This window comes from Pecten maximus, chromosome 10 (genome assembly GCF_902652985.1).
Source record: "Pecten maximus chromosome 10, xPecMax1.1, whole genome shotgun sequence".
Classification (NCBI taxonomy): Eukaryota; Metazoa; Mollusca; class Bivalvia; order Pectinida; family Pectinidae; genus Pecten; species Pecten maximus.
The window spans coordinates 12,922,691-12,947,775 of NC_047024.1; the positions used below are offsets into that span (position 1 = coordinate 12,922,691).

Below are 25,085 nucleotides of genomic sequence, written 5' to 3' on the forward strand. Positions count from 1 at the left end.
TTTCTGTAAGATCCGGTCAGTGACTTCCGGTTCCGGTCTTTTCTATCCAAATTTCAACATGGTGGGTTACAATCACAACATCTTTCAGAAATCCGTCGTCATCGTCTTTAAAACAAATTGTGTTTCAGTCAAATAAAGCCAACGTACTCTTAAATCGAAGTGTTTTCCAATAATTTGCCTTTCGTCTTAAGCCTTATTCCAAAAACTTGAAATTTATGGTGATAAATGTCGGCGTTGCAGGTTTATTATAACTTTATAAACACATGAACAGTAGTCATAATTCAGGTCGATCTATCGTTTGTCGTTTAAATTAACACCATTCACGTATCGGTTATTCTTTTTCAATTTGATATCAGTTGCTAAAATGCTGATAATGTGCATAAAGACAGGAATTGGTCTGAAATTCCGATTTTGATGTGTATTATGTTGTAGGCATCATCTGGGTTTACAGTAAGTTAGTAATGGGTAATCTGAATTAAGTTCCAGAAAATAATTAGGAGTTCTCTTGAATAATTTCTTTTTGTTCAAACTCATTTTGTGTTATGATTGCAGACAACAAAGTTGAAGAAGACCAGGAAGCTGAGAGGCCATGTCAGCCATGGACATGGTCGTATTGGTGAGTGAAGTTGTTAGGATTTAAGTACGGTTGAAGCTTCATTGTATACACACACTAACGGAGAGATTACCAGTTACTTGATGTGGATTGATGATTTACTTCAGATACTCTAGATTCTTCCACTGTTCACTTATTTAATATAAGTCATGCGTTGATTAGACTTCAGTGCTCCAGATAACTTTTTAGATCAGAGAGTGATGTAGCTGCGATAACGTAGCTCTGGACGACGGACGGACAACTTCTGACAGATGGTCGTCGTCAGAGCTACGATTCCCTCCCATTGCTCATAATGTAGCAAAAGCAGTGAACCTCGAAAATGCTACAAATAGCGGATATCGTTTAACTTTGGAGTAATAGTTCGTATAATTAAACATTTCTAATACAATTTTGCAATGTATTAGCCTACCGTCTAATCTAGACATCTTTAATTCGCATATTCTGATATCATACTGCTCGGAGTTGTCTCCGTGATCCGCCATGATACTTCTCGAAGAACTCTCGCGAGGATTCTAACCCAAATATGGAACCCGTGATCTATATATGGATGAAGCTACTACGATAAATAAATACATAATCAGAGATATTTAACCACTCTTTTGTAACTCTTGTGAAGAAAGCGAATCTTACTTTGCGTAATTAAATAATTTCAGAATGAATTGACCTTCCTTACCGAGATATATTACTCCGAATCTGTTTTTCTGTTGAAATCTCGCGGGAAACCTCATTAGCATCAATTTATTTTGATTTCCTTATAAGGAAATTGACCTTTACACTTGTGTGTCTTGCTCGTTTTGGATTTTACTATTTATTGTCAAACATTTGAAGTAATGTGCAGGTTTGTTGCTTGAATATTCATAATAGATACCAGAATCATCAATTTACATGTGTATTTTTATCCGAGAAAAATTTTACCACTGCTAATACTGCCCGATGTGAATCACATCGGGGCTTGCTACACTATCGGAAATGGGAGGGACTTCATACCCTGCCGGAGAGCAGTGTAGGCAGGGTATGAATATTCGTTCTAAGAGTGATGTACTCCCTCTGACGAAGGACAGGGAGTTATTCAGATACTTTTCAGATCATTGTAAACATACTTGAAATAATCTGTTTATCACATTCTTTCTGAAATTCGAGATACGGAAATGAATGCCTCCACACTTTGCCATTGATGAATTAATTTTGACAAGTTCCAAGTGTTTACCGTTACAAATCATAATAATTTGGGATAATTATATAATCTGGCTTTCATTGACAGATGATTTAGTTTTAAAAGATACTGTCAGCTTATTCTTGGCCATCTTAAGCTTTTTGCCATTCACACAGTGTACCTCGTGTCATTAGTGATCATAGTCAAAAAGTGCTTACCATTATAATTAGTAGCACTTGCAGCCAGACTTTAACAACAAACAGTGCTTGGAACAAGCATTGAAGTGTACATCGAGTTGTGATGGGCAGTGTCAATCGGTAAAAAAGTGTCATTTAATTTATAAGAAGTACATGAACATGTTACTATGTACAGGAGCTCCGAGCTTGTACATCTCGCATCAAAGTCTTACGAGTAATGCTCTCCATTTTTTTTTTCCCTAATTTAAGGTGTAAATTACTCTTGTATTGATATTGCCTCTAATTTCTTAACATCCTGTCGATAATCTTGCCAAGATATTCCTGCGAGTTGGATCTGAATTATTATGTCCTTGTTTTTGTTAATATAATACTGAAAAAGTATGGAACTTTTGTAGTTACTTTGTAGAAACTAATAATAAATCATCATTTGCAGGCAAACACAGGAAGCATCCTGGTGGTCGTGGTAATGCTGGTGGTCAACATCATCACAGGATCAATTTTGACAAATAGTAAGTTGGTGTCCAAATATTTTATTATGATTCTTGGTACATATCATTATCAAAAATATTTCACAATGTAACAGTCTGTGTGTCAAAATGTAGAAAAAGTCTTTGCTGTTGCTAAAAACATAAATCCTCTTAGAACTTTGACAGACCCTTCAATGGCTATAGCGCAAGTTTCCTCTGGCCCTGACACCATGTCTGGTGTAGGGCCAGAGCGCACTATAGATAATTGAGATGTTTATTTACCCCAATTCAAAACACCCATTTATTCCCAAAAGGTGTTGTACTGGACTGTATAGACCCTAGCTTTAGGCTGGTCAAAATTTCACACTGTTGACCCCCATTTTGTAAGTGACAGTGCAACTAATCATCAGAACGCAATGAACTGAAAAGACCAAATTGATAATTTGTTGTTTTTCTTCTTACATAGTTTAAATACAGAAAACTAAGCTCATTGTTTCCCAAAACCTGTTTTATTTGATACAAAAATACATTTTTTACAAATGATAAGCGGTAAACTATATAGAAATAAATGTATTTTGTTTCCTTTTTGCTCCATGGCACACTGATTAGGGTGATTAGACCACCTGTGACATACGTAATTAGCAATATGGTGTCGAGTCAAGTGTTACATTTTGACCAGGGTTAAGCGAGGGTCTATACGGACAGAATACAACACCAATTTGGGAAAAAATGTGTGTTTGACTTTGAGGTAAATATCTCATCTCTCCATATATGTAAGGTAGGTGTTATGTCACGCCCGACACCGTTCATGCCTGACAACAGACATTGTACATCCTGTTTTATTTTTCAGCCATCCAGGTTACTTCGGTAAAGTTGGTATGAGATATTACCACAAGACCCAGAATAAGTTCTTCTGTCCTTCAGTGAATTTGGACAAACTGTGGTCCCTTGTGTCGGAACAGACCAGGGAAAAGTATGCATCCAACAAGGAAAAGGCTCCTGTTATCGACGTTGTACGCGCAGTAAGTGTTAATGTTTATACAATGGATGTTAAATGGCTGTTTATACATTGCCTTGTGGTTGTGTAAAAATAGCTAAGTACAGTTGAACTTCGTTATCTTGAGGTCAGTGGGTTCATGAAAAAATTAGAGATGTCCCAAGTGTCCATGGCAACCAACTGTATAAAGAATTGTAACTTTTACAACTGAAAGAACTGAATTTTTACCCTGAGTTAAACAGAGTTTTGACTTATCAGAATTTGAGATAAAGTTTGAAAGAAAAATTCTTCAGTATCTATTTGTGCACAAGAATGTTGACTGTTGCAATGGGAATTTTAGCTTTGTTAAGATCAGTTACTCGGCATGTTAATTCTGTGTTCACCTTCAGCAGTTTACACTGCAGTGAGCTAACACTATAATATTTATAGAAATTAGATCATTGATCATAATTTAGTGTTTCTCGAAATGAAAGATTTATGATTTACTTTGTTCCATTGTATAATTACATGTTTGAAAAATTACTTTTTTAATTTCCAGGGATATTACAAGGTCCTAGGAAAGGGACATTTGCCCAAGCAGCCTGTGATTGTGAAGGCCCGCTTCTTCAGCAGATCAGCAGAACTTAAAATCAAGGCAGCTGGTGGCGCCTGTGTTCTAGTGGCATAAATATGGACTTCACATTTTATTTATGACATTAAAAACAGGCATCAAACACAAAGCTGTTGTTGATCTTTTCAGTGAACTTTGGCCAGCTTATAATTATAGCGCATTCATTGATGTTGGCAGAATGCAAGTTGAACAGAGTAAGTGTTCAATGAATTCTGGACAGATGTAATAGTAACTTTTAAGGTTTTTAGCTCACCTGGACCGAAGGTCCGGTGAGCTTATGTCATGGCGCGGCGTCCGTCGTCCGGTCGTCCGTCCGTCAACATTTGCTTCAAATCGCTACTAGTCAAAAAGTTCTTATTGGATTTTTACCAAATTTGGTCAGAAACATCCTTGGCAGAAGGGGAACAGATTTTGCATAAATGGTGACTCTGACCCCCGAGGGGCCAAAAGGGCAGGGCCCAATAGGGGAAAAAGAGGTAATTCCTTTAAATCGCTACTTGTCACGAAGTTATGAATGGATTTGAACCAAATTTGGTCAGGAACATCCTTGGGGGAAGGGGAACAGATTTTGCATAAATGGTGGTTCTGACCCCAAAGGGGTCAAAAGGGCGGGGCCCAATAGGGGAAATAGAGGTAATTCCTTTAAATCGCTACTTGTCATCAAGTTATGAATGGATTTCAACCCAATTAGGTCAGAAACATCCTTGGCAGAAGGGGAACAGATTTTGCATAAATGGTGACTCTGACCCCCGAGGGGCCAAAAGGGCGGGGCCCAATAGGGGAAATAGAGGTAATTCCTTTAAATCGCTACTTGTCATAAAGTTATGAATGGATTTGAACCCAATTTGGTCAGGAACATTCTTGGGGGAAGGGGAACAGATTTTGCATAAATGGTGAATCTGACCCCTGAGGGGCCAAAGGGGCGGGGCTCAATAGGGGAAATAGAGGTAATTCCTTTAAATCGCTACTTGTCATCAAGTTATGAATGGATTTGAACCAAATTTGGTCAGAAACATCCTTGGGGGAAGGGGAACAGATTTTGCATAAATGGTGGTTCTGACCCCAAAGGGGTCCAAAGGGCAGGGCCCAATAGGGGAAATAGAGGTAATTCCTTTAAATCGCTACTAGTCATCAAGTTATGAATGGATTTCAACCCAATTAGGTCAGAAACATCCTTGGCAGAAGGGGAATAGATTTTGCTTAAATGGTGACTCTGACCCCCGAGGGCCAAAAGGGCGGGGCCCAATAGGGGAAATAGAGGTAATTCCTTTAAATCGCTACTTGTCATCAAGTTATGAATGGATTTCAACCCAATTAGGTCAGAAACATCCTTGGCAGAAGGGGAACAGATTTTGCATAAATGGTGACTGACACCCGAGGGGCCAAAGGGGCGGGGCCCAATAGGGGAAATAGAGGTAATACCTTTTAATCGCTACTAGTCATAAAGTTATGAATGGATTTGAACCAAATTTGGTCAGAAACTTCCTTGGGTGAAGGGGAACAGATTTTGCATAAATGGTGGTTCTGACCTCAAGGGGGTCAAAAGGGCGGGGCCCAATAGGGGAAATAGAGGTAATTCCTTTAAATCGCTACTAGTCATAGAGTTATGAATGGATTTCAACCCAATTAGGTCAGAAACATCCTTGGCAGAAGGGGAACAGATTTTGCATGCATGGTGACTCTGACTCCAAAGGGGCCAAAGGGGCGGGCACAATAGGGGAAATAGAGGTAATTCCTTTAAATCGCTACTAGTCATTAAAGCTATGAATGGATTTGAAACCAATTTGGTCAAAAACATCCTTGGGGGAAGGGGAAGAGATTTTGCATAAATGGTGACTCTGACCCCTGAGGGGCCAAAAGGGTGGGGCCCAATAGGGGAAATAGAGGTAATTCCTTTAAATCGCTACTTGTCATCAAGTTATGAATGGATTTGAACCCAATTTGGTCAGAAACATCCTTGGGGGAAGGGGAATAGATTTTGCATAAATGGTGACTCTGACCCCCGAGGGGCCAAAGGGGCGGGGCCCAATAGGTGAAATAGAGGAAATTCCTTTGAATCTCTACTAGTCATAAAGTGATGAATGCATGTTCTAAAAGCAATTCTTGAGGTCTTTCAGACCTTAGAGAGTCTGGACTTCATTAATCTTTAAAGCAGTTCGGATTACCACACTATAACCATATATGGCATTGTTAGAGATTTACAAATAAAACAAATTGAATATGAACATTATTTTGACATTTGGCCTAATCCAACCAGGTGAGCGATGCAGGCCCCATGGGCCTCTTGTTTTTAGTTCACCTAGCCCAAAGAACCAAGTGAGTTTATGCCATGGTGCAGAATCTGTAGTCAACTTTTTACTTTTAAAGAACTTTTCAGGAAACATAATGGCCTAGGATGATGATATAAGGCATGTTGCATGCTTGGTGAAGGGTACTCCCAACAATGTTAGAGGTTTTACATGGCAAGATACTTTTGACAAGCGCCGTGTTGCCTCTAAGGGCTACTATACCTTGTTTGTGAAATGATTCACTTTCAACCATTTTCATGGTCACGGGTCAAATATGTATTGAAACGACTTCTCAATAACCAAGAGGGCCGAAGTCATGATACTTGGCCAGAAGCCTTCTGGAATTAAGGACTACCAAGTTGTTCAAATGACTGACCTTGACCTACTTTCAAAGACACTGGTCAGATAATGTTAAAATCTTTATACAACTAATTGGTAACCAAGAGGCCGATAGTCATGACATTAGGCAAGATGCATGCTGGGAGGGAGGACTCAAGCTTGTTCAAATGACTGACTTTGACTTACTATTAATGTCACCAGGAAATTTTAAAACCACTAAAGGGATTTTCAATAACCAAAAGCCCTGGGCTCGCTATGTTAGGCCAGTAGCATGCTGGAATGAAGAGCAACCTTGCTTGTACAATTGATTGAACTTTTTAGAAGGTCAAAGGGGTCAAAGGGATCAAATATGTTCTCTGAAAACCCAAAAGTTCAAGACTGATGACAGTTGTCAGTGATTTGCTGGGATGAAGGGCTGCGAAGTTTCTTATTTGATTGACCTTTTCACTTTTTATTCAAGGTCAAAAATGTTAAAATGTTGAAACTTCTGAAGAGTCCTAGGGTGTTGTTACCCGTTGTCCACAAAGAAAAAAAATAAACTAACGTAAAATGGGGGGAGGGGGATCTTTCGCGTACAATTTTCTCTTGAAATCTATAGAGGACAAGATATATCCTGGGAAAGGAGTACATAACGAGGTAAAATACCACCCAACAGGTCGACCAGGGATAATTTATCAAAAATTTCATTCCACAGGGACTTGGCACAAATTACCACCTCGCAATCCATTGTGTAGGTCTTGTATGTATCAAACTATTCGTATATACATGTACTATGGACAAAAAAGACGGAAAACTAGGTTCTAGTGGAGGCAAGTAATACATGATATGATGTAGCTCTGGATGAGGTACGGACAATTTATTACAGATGATGGTCGTCCTGCCAGAGCAGTACTAGTGTAGGCAGGGTATGAATATTTGTTCTTGCGTCAATAGTACCATCCCTCTACGGATATTTTGGTTGTGTTGGTACAAGGGTTTCTGTTTTGAAGCAATGATGAAAATTCCATTATTTTTAAGGGAAAAAATGGTCGCTCTCTCACAACTAATGTTTCTTGACGCTACAAAGACCACGTAAAAAGTTGATTTTCCACACCAATATGCTTGATTCAAGTGCTTTTGAAAAAACCTGTATGGCGCCAAAGAGTTTGGAGTCTTATAACGGTATCCATGTTCATTCTCTTCCATGGCATAATGCGGTCCCCAAATCAAAGGTCGTGTTGTAGCAGTAACTATGGGGACTTAAACTTTGTTGTCAACAACAAGAAGTGCTACGTAGTTAGCACCACCTCACTTGGATCTATGTTATGTGACAAAGCAACAGAAGTGTTAATGCAAAGTACCAGCCTGCCGAGCCCCCCACTTGAATAGACTCTGTCTTGTTTTCCCCAATATTACATAGCCAAACAGCCACCGAAGTGATGGACTAGAACACAAGATTATTTATACTGACAGCCTTTATGATCTTTCATTCAAAAGTACGTAAAACATGTAGCATCCTATTATATACATATACATCCTGTGTACATAGAACTGAACAATAAAGTAAGTACGCATACACACTATTTACAGAAGACACATATTTTATTATAATAAGAAATAATGGAGATCATCCCAATGCAGTGGCGTAAGAAGCGGGGGGGCAGGGGGGGCAATTGCCCCCCCACTTTTTTCAGTGGGGGGGCAAACATATCTTTTTGCCCCCCCACTTTTTGACATCCAAAATCTAAAAAAAGGGGATAAAACGCGAATTTATACATTCATTTCGATAAATATCTGTATATTTCCGTGCCGATAATGTTTTCTTGAAGGCAACGATAAAAACTTTATCTTGTACATCCGGAACATTCCGACTTTTATACTAGTATATCAATCCTCAGACCTGTGCAACAGCCTGGTAAGTCAATATTTATATCTTTATAAGAAATTTTGCTCAACTTCATCACATAGATTCCATAAGTTGATGATAATTTGTGAAGTTAATTGAGTTCATAATGAGAAAAAAGACAGAAACACAACATGAAGAAGAATGCGCGGTTTTAACGTGAATAGAGTGATACTTATTACCGACAGGTACGAGGAAATACAAAAAAAAAAATCGGCTCGCGCCTACGGCGCTCGCTTTATCACTAAATTACTGGCCCCCCTTTCGATTGCAGATCTACAGGGGGGCTTCGCCACCCTGGGACCCGCTGGGCGGCCCCCAGACCTCTCGCAAAAAGGAAAAAAAATCAGCTCGCGCCCACGGCGCTCGCATGATCACTTAATTACTGGACCCCCCTTTCGAAAACTCCAGGATCCGCGCCTGATCCCGAATTATTGGAAATGTACTATATTCATTTTCCGCGGAGGGCTTAGACCCCCTTGACCCCATATCAGGGCGCTGCCCTGGACCCGCTGGGCGGCCCCTCGGACCCCACAAAAAAAAAATCGTCTCGCGCCTACGGCGCTCGCATTATTACTAAATTACTGGACCCCCCCCCGCCCTGGGCGGGCCTGGTGATTCATGTTTTGCTATATTTAATATATATATTCTGATTTGCGTAAATAACTTATTTTGTACTACATAAATTATCAAAACTATCATGGGATGTTGAAATGATAATTATTGGCTAATTTTGCGGAGATGGCATACGATTTGTTTAGTGTGTAAAGTTAAAAAAAATTTTGCCCCCCCACTTTTTGACGACTTCCTACGCCACTGCAATGTGTTGATATGTTGCTGCTGTGTACAAGGCTAATAAGCCCATATTACCCTACACAATACCATATTCTGTTGTGGATACGGAGTAAACACGTTTGATATCAACTGGCACATTTCTCTTGTTATATAATCGCGTCATAGACAAGTAGGTTGTCATATTGTTTCCGGCGACAAATTGATTGGCTTCCTCATTTTCTATTGGTTGTGTAAAGATGAGATCTCCTCCACTCGGAATGTGAGACACAAGCTGACAGAACAATGCCATAGCAACCTTAGTGTCGTCAGCATACAGTGGGTATAGTTTATGTCCTGTGTCACCAGACTTCAGAACTCCGTAACCACAGACCCGGCCTCCTCGAAATGCCACATACGTCCTCGCAGCCTCATTCTGAGCCCAATTGCTGATGTACACTGGTCGGGGTATTGTGTGAATCTCTGCGTCATAAGCAATGACGTCATCGAAGTTGACGAGTTCTGCTGGCTGGATTTCACAGTCCGGATCCGGGCAATTCCTAACGAAATCCGGATTAACGGGTCCCTTGATTATAATGGAAGGTATATGACTTGATTGTCCATCCAAATTGTGCGTAAAAAGAGATTCTGTTGGATAGGGACGTCCCTCCGACGTTCTTGTCGGCCATGATATCCATAACTTTACGAAACATCACCTGGCCGACCCCAAGTGACCGGTACTCTTCCTTGACGATGTTCAATCCGGAAGAGGCGAAGTCCGGACTGTGGACAAGGATTCCGTTGTGTCCTGTAAGTAGGAAAATGTACCATCTACAATAATAGAAAACACGGTTTGATCTGTCTAGTCACACGCACCTGTATTATAACTTCACTTTGATACAGCTGTGAAGTGCCAAGTTAGATAGGAAAGGCTGTATCTATATATTGCTTATTGCACTTTTTCAATTTCAATGATTATATATGTATATATAACTTTTTTTCTGAAATTTGTTCAACTTACTGCATAAGCAAAGAGACACCATCAGCAGCAGCATCAACATAAATTATGAGTCTGCATTATGTAAAGCATTAATAAAATCGACCTTATAAAAACAATAAAATTGACGTGAATTGCCAAGCTGACCTATGATTTGACTGTCGTCCTTGACCACCACTACGAGACCTGTAGGGTCAGTATTAAACACACACTCAAGGTAGCTCCTCTCCATATTCCATTGATTATCCCTGAGTAGTTCGTACAGAGGTTGGATGTCACTCCTCCTCATCGGCCGGACCTCGTAATTCACCTTCCCTTCATCCCTGTATGACGAAAACATTTATAACGACTAAAACAGCTCTAGTGTGCATAGATAAGTAATCAAGGTTGGGGAATATCCATGCTAACCCGAAATTCGTCGTTATAGGGTAGAACTTGACTTATCCGACATGGCGATGTGGGAGTAAACCTTTCAGATGACCAGGGCAAACTAAGCCCGGAAAACAAACTCGGACCATAAAGATATGTACAATATGACGAGAGAATTTAACATTTAAGGAGAAATACCGATCCTGTACAAACAACTAGGCTTCCCATGGTAATTTGTTTTCCTACATTGTCTAACATGCCGATATAAACAAGGTCAAATTCTTGAAACGTTACCCAGTTTTAATATTACAAAAGTTTCGCTAATAATTGCATAAAAAACGTTATTTCGTTTTAAAATTTACCACTCGTCAACTTTGATTAATGTTGATTTTTAGCCTAGGGTGTTCGTCTTAACAAAACAGTGCTAGCAGATACTTTGTTGTGGTTGGGGGTGTACTGACCGTGACATATTGAAGTTTGTAAACTAACGTCACATTACCTTGTGTCCGATCGCGAGGACATCCATTTCGGACAGGTAACAGCTCTAAAAGGAGTGCGAGCACAGCTTGAGAGTAGGCGCTTTAACATAGTTTGACTGGGTTAGCGTCCGGTGTCGTGTTGTGTCCGTGCGTTGTCCGTGGTGTTGTGGGGTACGCGTGTTAAGAGGAATCCATACCACAATGATCTGAACGCCATTCAATTAATACGCATTGTCTGTAGACCCCGGACCATGTGCCCAGTTCTCAGGACAACAAGATGACCAGCCCATAAGCGGCTTGACTTTATCAGTAAGGGCGAGGTAACATCATTAGTGTCCCGAATAAATTACGACATTAGTATACCAATACGGAAATACGAGGCAGCTGGGGTAAAACTAATCTTGGTTTCGTTCTTAGACTCACGTGAGCCCATTCCCTCGTGTTTCTTGTTCCTTCCTGGTCTCATGGATAAATCATTAGAAACGTTTTTCGTTTTTATTTTTATTATTTTCCGTTTTGTTTTTTTGTAAGCAACTGCAATCTAACATCTTGATAAAATTTCAATCCTATCAAACACCCTGTTATTTCCGAAGAAGTTAATAAGAAGACTTATGATTTCGGTTATATGCTGGCCGATTCATGAAAATCAAATATCAAAAGCTTCCGATCCCAACTATGTATACGTCGTCAGTCACACGTTTAAGACGTGAAAAATAACTTACATACTAACGCAAATATTTGTATAAATACATGCTATATCGATATAACGGTTATAAGGATGGTATGTATATGAATATAGATATAACGGTTATAAGGATGGTGTGTATAGTGATATCGATATAACGGTTATAAGGATGGTATGTATAGTAATATCGATATAACGGTTATAAGGATGGTATGTATAGGAATGTCGATATAACGGTTATGAGGATGGTATGTATAGGAATATCGATATAACGGTTATAAGGATGGTGTGTATAGTGATATCGATATAACGGTTATAAGGATGGTGTGTATAGGAATGTCGATATAACGGTTATAAGGATGGTGTGTAAAGGAATATCGATATAACGGTTATAAGGATGGTATGTATAGTGATATCGATATAACGGTTATAAGGATGGTATGTAAATGAATATAGATATAACGGTTATAAGGATGGTATGTATAGGAATATCGATATAACGGTTATAAGGATGGTATGTATAGTGATATCGATATAACGGTTATAAGGATGGTATGTATAGGAATATCGATATAACAGTTATAAGGATAGTGTGTATAGGAATATCGATATAACGGTTATAAGGATGGTATGAATATGAATATATATATAACGGTTATAAGGATGGTGTGTATAGTGATATCGATATAACGGTTATAAGGATGGTACGTATAGGAATGTCGATATTACGGTTATAAGGATGGTATGTATAGTGATATCGATATTACGGTTATAAGGATAGTGTGTATAGGAATGTCGATATAACGGTTATAAGGATGGTGTGTATAGGAATATCGATATAACGGTTATAAGGATGGTATGTATAGGAATATCGATATAACGGTTACAAGGATGGTGTGTATAGGAATATCGATATAACGGTTACAAGGATGGTATGTATAGGAATATCGATATAACGGTTATAAGGATGGTATGTATAGGAATGTCGATATAACGGTTATAAGGATGGTATGTATAGTGATATCGATATAACGGTTATAAGGATGGTGTGTATAGGAATGTCGATATAACGGTTATAAGGATGGTATGTGTAGGAATATCTCTTACTGATAGCAATACACTCATTTAACATCTTATGTGGTCCTTGATGTGCTACACTTCAGCCGAACTCCGTTATCTCGAGGTCAGTGAGGTCATGAAAAATCTTCGAGATATCCTTGTTATTCGGGGTAAAAACGAGTACACATTATGTATTTTACGTTGAATTTTTAATGTCGGAACTGTACTTCGAGTTATCAAAGTTCGAGATAAAGAAAATTATATCTGTATTCCTTGTTAAGACTTAACAGTTTTGAAGAATCTTGCCTTATCACCTCTTAGACTGTCATTAAATCATTATAGACAATTGGTATATACATACTGTAACGTATATATATATCTGTAACAGCACATGCATGGCGTTGAGCTCCAGATTTTTTTTTCAATTTTACGTCGTCAGTGATGACACAAGAAATGGTTATATGGTTGTGAATATTATCCATGTGTTCTTTATAATGTCTCGTTTATCAACAGACCACTGATATTTTCTAAAAACAAAAACAAAAACCGAATAATTCGTCTTTATTTTATAAACATCTTATTTTGGGCACATTACAATATAATGATATACTATGCTCCATATGTATACCAGCAATCAGATGATAAACAAATCGTTTGTCACATTAGTTCTAGACACAGAAATTCAAAAACACTGTATCGTCAATCACACGTGTGTCATGGCGACTTCTCTTACAATATACGTATAACTGAGACTTTTATTGGGAAAAACACACGAGCTTGTAATTGTTTTGTTGAAGGTCAAGGTCAGTGAATTACGACATCACAGCTCGTGAAAGGCACTATCTCCGGTCGATCCCATGTAGCCTGCCCAAGTTTGTTTGTCCGCGGGAAGGAACTTTAATGAGGTAATCTTGTTTTCGTTCAGGACATTGCGCATGCGCTGGTGGATTGTGGCGTTGATAGGCGTGTAAAGTTCGCGTCCTAGCGCCTCCTCTAGATTGACTTTGTAGATGTCAGTGTCGAACTTCATTTTGATGAAATGTGCGTACTGGTCTCGGAGTATACCCACACTTACCACATTCACAATCAGGTCCAGTTTTCCGTCTCCATCTACGTCACCTATTGCGCCTGGAATAGGAGAGTCGGGACAGAGTCATTAGTACCGTAATGCATAAAAACATTTTCATGAAGTTTTCACGATGATTGGTCAATTGGTTTATTTTGTTTAACGTCCTATTAACAGCCAAGGTCATTTAAGGACGGCCTCCCATGCCTGCGATATGCATGCGTGTGGTGAGTGCGTATGTGTGTTTTGGGAGGCTACGGTATGTTCGTGTTAAGTCTCCTTGTGATAGGCCGGAAGTGTGATAACCTGCACCTGTCGTAAAGTGTCGGTTATACAGCCATGGGATTTATTTTTGTATGTCGACAGTTATTATGACAAAACTTCCAATTTTGTAATCGGAAACGGTTACAAAAATAATAGAATGTACGAATTCCGCCAAAACAAAACTGTTTTGAATGAACATTTGAAACGTATGCTAATACTTACCCGTTGTTCGTTCGTCCGGTTGTTTGAGAATACAGAAAGGTTTGTCAGCTTCCCTCTTGCCTCGAGACCATGGAACCTCGTTTTCAGTCATTGTGTGATTCTTACCATATATTTTCTTTACTTTCTGGACCAACTCCTGGTCACTCCCTGACATTTCTGTAATATTAAAGTGGTGGGAGGGGATACCAGTTCTATAGTATAGGAAACCTCTCGATATCTAGTGAGAAGAGCGAGTTGATTTAGATCACCATCGTCAGATATGTCAAAAAGACGAATGGAGAGTGTTACGGTTATGTCTATAATCAATATCCAGGTAAATGAGAACACGATATTATATAGACACAAAAACAACAGTAAGGCAGCTACCAAATAATCATGGTGTCATTAATCTGAAAATACAACAATTAGGCAATAATTTAATTAATGGATTTAACGTTCTGTCGAATGAATGTCATTACCCAAAGTTTTTGATAGTCAGCCTTCGTTCCCAGATTTTGATAGTAGCAACTAACTGCAAAAGAATTTCTCAGATCCTCGTTCCCAGAGTTTGATAATAGCAACTTACTCTAAAAGAATTTCTAAGATCCTCATTCCCTGAGTTTGATAATAGCAACTTGCTCTAAAAGAATTTCTAAGATCCTCATTCCCTAAGTTTGATAGTAGCAACTTACTGTAAAAGAATTTCTCAGATCCTCGTTCCCAGAGTTTGATCGGAGCCTTCATTGTTGTTCTGTCCAGAGCGAACAATTCAGCCAGGAAAACCGTCTGGTCCGATTCGCATTCTACATAATCTTTATCAATCACGCGCCTCTTTGACCGGAAGTGACTGCTGTCGAGAAGAACGCCTTCTAAGTCGGCGTTTGACTCATCTACGACGGTTTCTTCGAAAACAGAACTTCCATCGCTTAAAGACCGCCTGTTGATCTATCGTTAAAACAGAAATGATAGTTTTTTTTACTATTGACGTGCAGAGACATTTATATTTAATTTTCATGTTTTCTTATTCCGGAAGTATATCTTTACATCGTGCGCCCGCACAGTGAGGTGCTACTGAAGATGTCAATCAAAAACAGTATTATCAATTTTAAAGGGCGACAGAGCACTCACCACTCTCTGCACACCAGTTGCCCCGTGGACAGCGCCCGTATGTTGGGGGTCCACACCATTCCGACCTTGCACCTTGTACAAAAACACATCCCTGTTACGTGAAGTGGTTCGTACTGTAATGTCGGATGATACGTCATATCTACCAGAGGTCATGTTCCACAGAACTGTCCCGTCTTTGCCGTCAATAATAACGTCCTATAAAGAAAATCAGTAGTAATAACGCGGCAAATATGAAAACATTAGAGGCCCGGAAGTGACAAAATGAGATTTAGAATTATTATGTGTCCGGAAATGACGACACATCCATTGAATTACATTTATTTGCCCGGAAATGAGGACAGAGACTTCATTGATTACTATAAATACCAAGTGTCTGTAGTGGGAAGAGTAAACTTTGAAGTAAGTAAATTTACTTACATCTGTAGTATTGTAAAATGGCCATGCTCCCTTACTCCAATGTACCATGAAGTCAATGACGTCATCGTCATTAAAGTAGCCAGGAGCAGGAGAACTAAATAGGAAACACTGGTATTAGTCTGATGTTAGCAAAAGGTAGTCCAATCATTAATGTCTAATAATTAATCTTCAATGTACATCACCAATATCCAATCACCAATATCCATCACTCATTTACAATCATCAATGTCCAATCATCAATGTCCAATCAATCACCAATATCCAATCATCAATGTCCAATCACCAATGTCCAATCACCAATGTCCAATCACCAATGTCTAATCACCAATGTCCAATCATCAATGTCCAATCACCAATGTCCAATCACCAATGTCCCATCATCAATGTCCCATCATCAATGTCCAATCACCAATATCCAATCATCAATGTCCAATCACCAATGTCCAATCACCAATGTCCAATCATCAATGTCCAATCACCAATGTCCAATCACCAATGTCCCATCATCAATGTCCAATCACCAATATCCAATCATCAATGTCCAATCACCAATGTCCAATCACCAATGTCCAATCACCAATGTCCAATCACCAATGTCTAATCACCAATGTCAAATCATCAATGTCCAATCACCAATGTCCAATCACAAATGTCCTATCACCAATATCCTATCAATCACCAATGTGCAATTAACAATGTCATATCACCAATGTCTAATCACCAATGTCCAATCACCAATGTCATATCACCAATGTCCTATCACCAATGTCCAATCACCAATGTCCAATCACCAATGTCCCATCATCAATGTCTAATCACCAATGTCCAATCACCAATGTCCAATCATCAATGTCCAATCACCAAGGTCCAATCACCAATGTCCAATCACCAATGTCCAATCACCAATGTCCCATCATCAATGTCCAATCACCAATGTCCAATCACCAATGTCCCATCATCAATGTCCAATCACCAATGTCTAATCACCAATGTCAAATCATCAATGTCCAATCACCAATGTCCCATCATCAATGTCCAATCACCAATGTCTAATCACCAATGTTCAATCACCAATGTCCAATCACCAATTATCAATCACCAATGTCCTATCAATCACCAATGTCCTAATAACAAGAGACGACAAAGGAGATCAGCATATTTTTTCTCAGAAAATAACACGGTTACCGTTATATAGATATTTTACCTGTACGATTCTCGCTCCTCGAATTTTATCTTCCACATGACTTGTAAATCTTCTCCGTTATACAGTGCCATGGTACCGTCAAATCCTGTCATCAGGATGTCGTTGACACCATCTTTGTTGACGTCCACCAGTACGGGAGGGACCATGACTCCTTTCTCGTCACTCCTTCAATTAAACAGTCACGCTAAGATAACACGCAGCTGCATTAAAACATCAGCGTCTTGATATATATACATATCTTACCTATCAACCCAGAGTTCGATGACATGTAACAAGTAGTAACGTCGACAGCTCAATCACGTCAACAATTATTACATGGACACAAAGTCCAAATCGCACATATAAAAGGACCGCGAGGGTAAGAGAAACGAATTATTCATCCCACGGAGGATAGAAAAGGTATTGTCTTACCCTGGACCACACTGCTACCCGTCATCTCTGTCTCTAGGTTTGAAATGGCGGGATTCCTCATGTGGAACAATTGTGACGCGAAAGCATCAATACAATTACGTCACGACAACAATTAGATATTAGTTCAATTAATGTGATTATATAGAAATAGGAGTAGAAACGTTTTGTGTCAATATAGGTCTACATCTTAATAATGTTTTACGGACATGAACCCGTCGGTATAAGCTACAAATCGTCTAGAGAAAGTTGTCCCCTCGACCTTACTCATATGTACCATGTCATGCCTGCCACAATCCTTTACTGTCAAGCATTTTATGATTGAGCTCTCTGGTTTCAAACAGACTCGTGAGACCATTTTAGAACTTTGGTCTAAGAAATGCCTTTTCGATACAATTTCTACGTTGCTTTTATTTGATTATCTGCGTGCAAAAAAATATACAATAAAATATAATGTGTTTTGCAACCAGTTGATTTCAGTGATTCTTAGATTTTATACTTTTAACATTTCAGTTTAAGTTTAATGTGCTTTGTCCCTGAAATCATACAGTACAGTACAGTACAGAAAAGTACAATACAATACAATACAATACAATACAATACAAACCATACGTACCTGAACAACTCGATCTCTCCGATGTCACTGGGCGTTCTGAAGCCCCACTGGTCGTATGCTCCACGTGTGTTCCGGACTAGAGTGCCTTTCGGGAGCCCCATCACGTGACGATACATGTCGGGAAGGGATATCGCCAAGAACAGCCCTAACAATATAGAATGAGCACATAATCCAAAAGGTAAGATTTAGAATAATGTCTCCAATACCGCTATTATTTTCTTTAAAAGTGCAATCACCCGCCAGTCACATCCTGGCTTTAATTATTATTTCCAAATAACCGGGACACAGGCGCTTGGTAGGAATTTCCAAACTACGGACCGTGGATTTGAAATTCGTACCCAAGTTCCTGTTAATCTGGAAAAGGGTTCTGGGGCGATGTTTTTAGTTGTTGGTTTTTTGTTGTGTTTTTCTTCTTTAAAACAACAAAAAAAACTTGTATATATAGTGCCAATGGGAAAATAAATAAAAAAATCTTTTTGAAGCATAATATCAAAGCATTATCGGGGTTATGAAATGTGGTTCTATCAATACTCAGGTCATTTTGAGAAGTTGGGGTCACAGAACGTCCTGTGTGGTTGCGGTTTTGTCTTTGAGTAAGGTACTTAGACCCAGTATCTCTGAAAAATATGCGACGGGAGCTTATTTTATTGTTCAGTGACGTAGCCACCAGCTACTACAAGTATACCTCGACTCAAAGTTACTCTGGCCGTTTACGTAAACAAAGTAAAATGTAACATGTTCGTACCGCCGACCGTCTCGCCGCCACTGCCGTACAGGATGTACTGGGAACCGTCTCGTCGCTCGTGAAGGACGGGAGATATATAGACCTCTTTCTGTTCCGGTATTTCCAGGTGGGTTCCTATTGGCATACCAGTCCGTCCCGAGATCATCATCAACCAGCCCGCCTTTCTTACGTGAATCTGAGGATGAAAATATAGGTCACGTTGAGTCCAAGAACACTACGTAAAGTGCAATGAGACACAAGAAATAGTTGAGAGAATGTGTGATACGTCTTGATATTCGCCTAAACCATCGACTACATGTTGCTCCATTCAGAGTGACGACCGATCACGTCCACATGACTCCTTAAAGATATACCTCAGCAGACAGTGGGGTCGCCACCTTGATCGAGACTCTATACGTACCTCAACGAGGACTTTGGGGTCGCCGCCGTACGGGACTATACGTACCTCAGCGACGACAGTGAGGTCGCCGCCGTCAGACTAGATATACGTACCACAGCGACGACAGTGGGGTCGCCGCCGTACGGGACTATACGTACCTCAGCGACGACAGTGGGGTCGCCGCCGTCAGACTAGATATACGTACCACAGCGACGACAGTGGGGTTGCCGCCGTCAGACTAGATATACGTACCACAGCGACGACAGTGGGGTTGCCGCCGTCAGACTATATAGGATCGCCGCCGTCAGACTAAATACGTACCTCGGCGGCAACAGTCGGGTCGCCGCCATGAGCGATGACGATATCGTTGACTTTGTCGTCGTCCATGTCGGGTATAACGGCGATGCTGTATATGTTCCATTCACGTTTAATATAAGTAGAGCTCTCCCTCCATATCACGGCACCTGGAATATCCCAGTTTATATTTAAAATTCAACTCGACGACTCCCTGTGGATGGCTGGTTTTACATTCCATTGTGATGTTTTAATTCGGTAAACATTTCTGAAAATGTCACTTGAAAGAGAACTCAAATGTTATATCAGGATGGAAGGACGGTATTTGCATTATAATGGAAGGACGGTATTTGTATTATAAGGGAAGGACGGTAAGACTACCTCTTATTTTATTCTATAGATAATACAAACATCTACACGGCCATGACCACTAATCTCACCCTTGGTTACGTCGATAGCCATCATGGTTCCGAGTCTCCCCGTCGCTATGCAGTCCGGATTTCCGTCTTGGTTGGCATCCACGGAATGACAGTTCAGACCGAACACCTCGGAGTAAGCGTCTACTTTCCACAATAACTTACCGTCGTACCCTCTGAAGGCGACCACGCCCCCTGCACACGGCTCCTTCATACCTGTCAGAATAGACGCAACGTCGAATTATCTAGATACTTTTATGAATAACGACATTTTAACAAATTCCGTAGCTTCTCTGTATGCCCCCCCCCCCCCCCCCCCCCCCCCCCCCCCCGGTATATTGTTAAATATGAAAACTACCATCTTATCAGCGAACTTACAATTATTGATGATAAGTACATATCTCGACTAGTGTCATTTACTTACCTATATTTTGACAGAACGTTGCCATGCTGGACTCGACTATCATCATACTGACGTCCTTACCGACGGCTATACCTACTATGACGTCCAGTATGCCGTCCCCGTCCGCGTCCATCAGTCGAATACAAGACTCGGTACCTATACACGTCACCGGGCATACAAAATACGTGTTATTAATCAGGATAGATAGCTGACAGGATCTAAACAATATATTGTATTTCATACCCAATTAATCTTCAAAATAATATAGTTCATATAACCTATTTGGTATGATACACTATATTCCGATAAAACTGACCATAATCAATTATGAGATTAAGCAGACTAATTACACCATGAAACGGACTAAAACGCATGCACTAAATATCAAAATCAACGTAGTAAGGAGGTCATGTGAAGACGTTATCCGAACAATGGCGGGACCACTGAGTCAATGTCGGACACTGTTTATATTGCCGTCACACTGAGGTGATGGGACAAGTGACGGTCATTTTTATAGTGTTGTCACACTGAAGTGATGGGACAAGTGACGGCCATTTTAATAGTGTTGTCACACTGAAGTGATGGGACAAGTGATGGTCATTTTTATAGTGTTGTCACACTGAAGTGATTGGACAAGTGATGGTCATTTTTATATTGCCGTCACACTGAAGTGATTGGACAAGTGACGGTCACTTCAGTGTGGCAGCACTATAAAAGTGAAAGTAGCTTGGCCCATCACTTCAGTGAAGTGAATGGACAATTGACGAACACTTTTATAGTGTTGTCACACTGAAATTTCCTAAATGGACACTATAGCAAAGTGAGCACTACATCCCATCCGACATGCAGACCATGAGAATCTGTGTCTGTACCTGTGGATTTGTTGCTAACAGTGGGAAAGGCGCGGCGACTATACCTATATGCGTACATGTATGAGTGATAAATTATGTAATGAAAGTATTAACTACGGATGGTACATTTCCACGGTTATAGTGGTTTGTCGTGATAGTCTGTACTACGATGGTTTTGCGGTTTGAGTGATATTTCATGGTAGTCTGTACTAAGATGAGTATCTTTTTCCGCGGTTTTAGGTATGTAACGTGATCGTCTGTATACTTCGATGAAAATACATTTTCGCGGTTTGGGTGATATTTCATGATAGTGTATATATTTCCATGGTTCGAGTGATTTGTCGTACGGTTTTGAGTGATTGGTCGGGTGGTATACATGTTATATACTTCAACAAAATAATTTGTCGTTTTACGCTTTACTTACCATAGTCGGACAGTTTTGTTCTCCAGTCCGCTGTTCGTTTGTGTACGATGTGTTCTGACTCGGGCGATTGTCCATGATGATGTTGCCATGGTGATGACGAAAGAGGCGTGAAGAACCCAGCTATGTATCCAACTCCAACGGAAAGCAACATGAGGGCGAACACGGTAGCGACGGTCGTCGGGGAACAGCAGCTCTCCCGAGAGGAACTCTTGCGCGAGGTACTGAAAGTGTAGCCGTTTCCGTTCCTCAGTGTTGGGGATGACTGCTTGGTGTCATGGATACTTACTTCCGGGACAGATGTTTGATTAATTACAAGGTTCTCTTTCTCGTCGAAATCATCGTCCTCGCTTTCACTTCCAAAAGGCAGGAGGTGGTTATAATCAGCGCCCTTTTTACCTTGTACAATAAAGTATAACTTTAAGAACTGTATTAACAAGTGTAAAGGTTCCTATCACAGGGGCTTGACACGTTCAGAATGAAAACTTAACTCCGGGTCCAACCCCTAGATCACTTACTAAAGGATTCGAAAATTACTTGGCAACGAATAGTTTGACCAAAATACCATCCGTCTTTTTATTACATAACTTTTTTTATATGGCTATTCCTTAAACCCGAAGAGTTAACATCATACAATCATACTGCTGCCCCAGTGGTACACATATATCTAAGCATATTTAGTTTCTAAAAATTGTATTGATGTCTAAAAGTACAGTATTCTGTAATCGAATTACTTGAATTTAAACGTGTCGTCACACCCAAAACAACACAGTTTTCTTGATATCTTGTATATCCCACTTATCTTATTCTTCTGTGTGAAATATTGAAAAAATAACAGTCAACAAAAATCCACACTTGATGAAACAGGCAGACACGAGTACTGCAGTGCATTGTTACAACTAATATATGTTATTTGTGTTATAAATGAATATGTATGAAATTGCGTATTTAAAAAATAATACATACTTATATTAAAACCGTATTTCATTTCTTGTCTTTCTCTGTCTCGGTTTGTAGGTTTCGTCTGGCTAGAGGGATATGAAACATAAAATCTTTAAGAGACGGGACCTACCTTTCATGGTGTCTTTAGTTCGAGTTCAGGTATTTGGAGGCCAGAAGACATTACACCCTTATCTGTCTCCCTATCGGAAGGCTTCTGATAAGGTTGTAAGTACTTACAGTAAGTACCAAGATAACAACGTGTTGTGGTCAAGTTCCAAATCCTTGACCATTAACTATAAAGTTTATCCTAATTATGCGTCGTTTTCTTTGTTCCGTATGCAAATATTTTGTATATATAATGATTACTGGTTTCGTTTACACTGTATAGACTTTTTTTCAAAATTTTGTTTCATTTGCTTTTTGGCCTTTTGTTTTGTTTGTTTGATTGGTTATTTTCTGAGGGGGGGGGGGGGGGGGGGGGGGGGATTTCATTCTAACGGCCTTGTCTCATTTAGCATCTAAATGTACAGACAGGGTCATGATGGTTCACACAGTACTCGTTGCTGAAACATGCTTACATAGCGTAAAACGAAAATCATACGATACACCATGAATGCATACAGTGTTAGCCATGACATGCTTATTGGTCTCCTTTGACATACAGGCCATCTATAAAATGATATCGTGAGATTTCTAGCTTGTTTCTATAGCAACCCGTAATTAAAGACTTTTACTCTGAAACATTAATTACGTATATCAAGAGTGCTCACTTGTAAGTGGAGGGATCTCTAAATATATACATTGAATTTATAGGTTAAAAATCGTGTCGTGAAGTTATATATCTGTTCAGTATGCACTATATATACATGTACATGTATGTACAAACTAGATAAAAGAATACGTTTTTGTATTAAAAGGTGAGAACTACCTGTAAACGATAATACTTGGTACAGTATTTAGTCGATCACTATTCCGTTGATTTAAGAACCATCACACACACGACACATTTCACGTCGGGTGTTTTTTCTGTATATATAATAGATATGTTCAATTGCTATTATTTCACCTGTCCTATTATCACGAAAACTGTCTGTGTATTAATGTTTGATTTCCAAATGATACGTGAAACATGTCATTTCCCTACAGCTGTCACAAGTCTCATTATCAAATTAGGCCTACGTTCCATTTAAATTTCATGTACATATACGTAAGCACCTGGTTCTATCGCGGATTCTGTGTATGTTGAGCGATTTAGTCCATCGATCGACAAAATTAGATATTAAATGACAAAGACAGAATGTAAAGTATTTTGGATTATTAGCATTTTTGTGAAGTTTCAATTAGATTGAATTGTCTTTTTATTTTGAAAGACCATGGATGTACGACATGCCAAAGTGAAAAACAATATACTGTATATCATACTTAAGGGGAAAAGATGTGACCTTGAGGGCAATAAAGACACCGATTTACATAATGGATAAACGATTGCCTTTAAGGTCAAATCTTTTTAAGCATTGAACGGCTTTCAGTTGGCATTCATATTGACAATGAATGCCAGCTGAAAGCCGTTCAATGCTTATATTTACCATCTGCGATTTTTTTATTTGTCGTGCGATTTTTTTTTTGAAGTTTTCAAATTAAAATTTCAGTTGGCAGTTCATAAGCTGGTGAACTCGCAACTGAATTGGTAGGGTTATATAGTGGCAGTGCCATACAATGGTAAATATTACCATATGAAAATGTAATCGGTCACATAATAGCAAAAACACGTTTTTACATGTTAATTTTTTAACATAAACATGAGATAAAATATATTATACTTCTGGTTAAAAGATTTGTACATAATGGCAAAAGTTTCTTGACTTTAACTAATGTTTTTGCCATTATGTTCATTTTATCCCCTCAATATTAAAACTTTTGAAATTATGTACATAATGGCAAAAGTTTTGACTGTAAGGGAAATGGAATGTTTTTGCCATGTGTGCATTATTTTACTCTTAGTATGAAAATGTACATAATATAGCATAATGGCAAAAAATACTTCATATGTTAACATTTTTAACATTAAGCACGAAGAAAAAACTGAATCGATTAATAGAAAAGATTTGTACATACTGATACATCCATAGACCTTAATGTAAAATAAAATAGTTTATCTTAAGGACAAATCATTTTACGTTAAGGTAAAAAACAAAAGACGGCAAAAATATTCGCCATTAGAATCAAATATTTTCCTTTACGTACTTCAGATCTATGTATTATTTTGGCATGGGATAGGGATATAGCATCTAGCTATCTAGTACTGTTTTTGAAAGTTCAATTTCTTAAGCTGAAAATGGACATGATTTTTAAGTGAACAAACAGTGATGAAACATACTGCAAATGAGTATCTAATGAGGGTACGTAATATCAATCAGGTCTTAG

At 39.2% G+C, this 25,085-nt stretch overlaps 3 protein-coding genes across 4 annotated transcripts; 1 reads left to right on the forward strand and 2 right to left on the reverse strand.

Moving 5' to 3' along the window:
- The first annotated feature begins 1 nt into the window (after position 1).
- On the forward strand, positions 2-4,146 carry LOC117335639 (60S ribosomal protein L27a-like). The gene is made up of 5 exons (XM_033895776.1): positions 2-61; positions 553-616; positions 2,397-2,472; positions 3,281-3,452; positions 3,966-4,146. The coding sequence occupies exons 1-5, from the start codon at positions 59-61 to the stop codon at positions 4,092-4,094; spliced, it is 444 nt and encodes a 147-aa protein (XP_033751667.1). The 5' UTR covers positions 2-58; the 3' UTR covers positions 4,095-4,146.
- Positions 4,147-9,282: 5,136 nt separating this feature from the next.
- Positions 9,283-11,517, reverse strand: LOC117336850. The gene is given in 4 exon segments (XM_033897509.1): positions 9,283-9,903; positions 9,905-10,125; positions 10,462-10,637; positions 11,183-11,517. Coding segments are annotated over 4 exon segments (972 nt in total). The 5' UTR covers positions 11,272-11,517; the 3' UTR covers positions 9,283-9,417.
- A 1,924-nt stretch (positions 11,518-13,441) lies between these two features.
- LOC117336335 lies at positions 13,442-22,870 on the reverse strand. 2 transcript variants are annotated; one of them, XM_033896827.1, is made up of 13 exons: positions 22,792-22,870; positions 21,723-22,118; positions 20,469-20,603; positions 20,069-20,260; positions 19,656-19,798; positions 18,956-19,130; positions 18,211-18,355; positions 17,187-17,351; positions 15,983-16,076; positions 15,566-15,760; positions 15,130-15,382; positions 14,459-14,614; positions 13,442-14,034 (listed from the first exon to the last, which is right to left on the reverse strand). In XM_033896827.1, the coding sequence occupies exons 1-13, from the start codon at positions 22,796-22,798 to the stop codon at positions 13,727-13,729; spliced, it is 2,364 nt and encodes a 787-aa protein (XP_033752718.1). In that variant the 5' UTR covers positions 22,799-22,870; the 3' UTR covers positions 13,442-13,726. The 2 variants fall into 2 exon arrangements, with proteins under 2 accessions (XP_033752718.1, XP_033752716.1); XM_033896825.1 differs by having other exon boundaries at positions 22,686-22,797.
- Positions 22,871-25,085: the final 2,215 nt, after the last annotated feature.

Excerpts from the sequence above, each read along its gene's own strand:
- LOC117336335 (XM_033896825.1), bottom strand. The coding sequence starts at position 22,707 with ATGAAATACGGTTTTAATATAA. Across the intron at positions 16,077-17,186 it reads GAGGAGCGAGAATCGTACAG|TTCTCCTGCTCCTGGCTACT; the intron begins GTAAAATATCTA and ends TTTCCTATTTAG. Across the intron at positions 14,035-14,458 it reads ACCGGACGAACGAACAACGG|GCGCAATAGGTGACGTAGAT; the intron begins GTAAGTATTAGC and ends CTCCTATTCCAG.
- LOC117335639 (XM_033895776.1), top strand. Across the intron at positions 617-2,396 it reads CCATGGACATGGTCGTATTG|GCAAACACAGGAAGCATCCT; the intron begins GTGAGTGAAGTT and ends CATCATTTGCAG. Across the intron at positions 2,473-3,280 it reads AGGATCAATTTTGACAAATA|CCATCCAGGTTACTTCGGTA; the intron begins GTAAGTTGGTGT and ends TTTATTTTTCAG.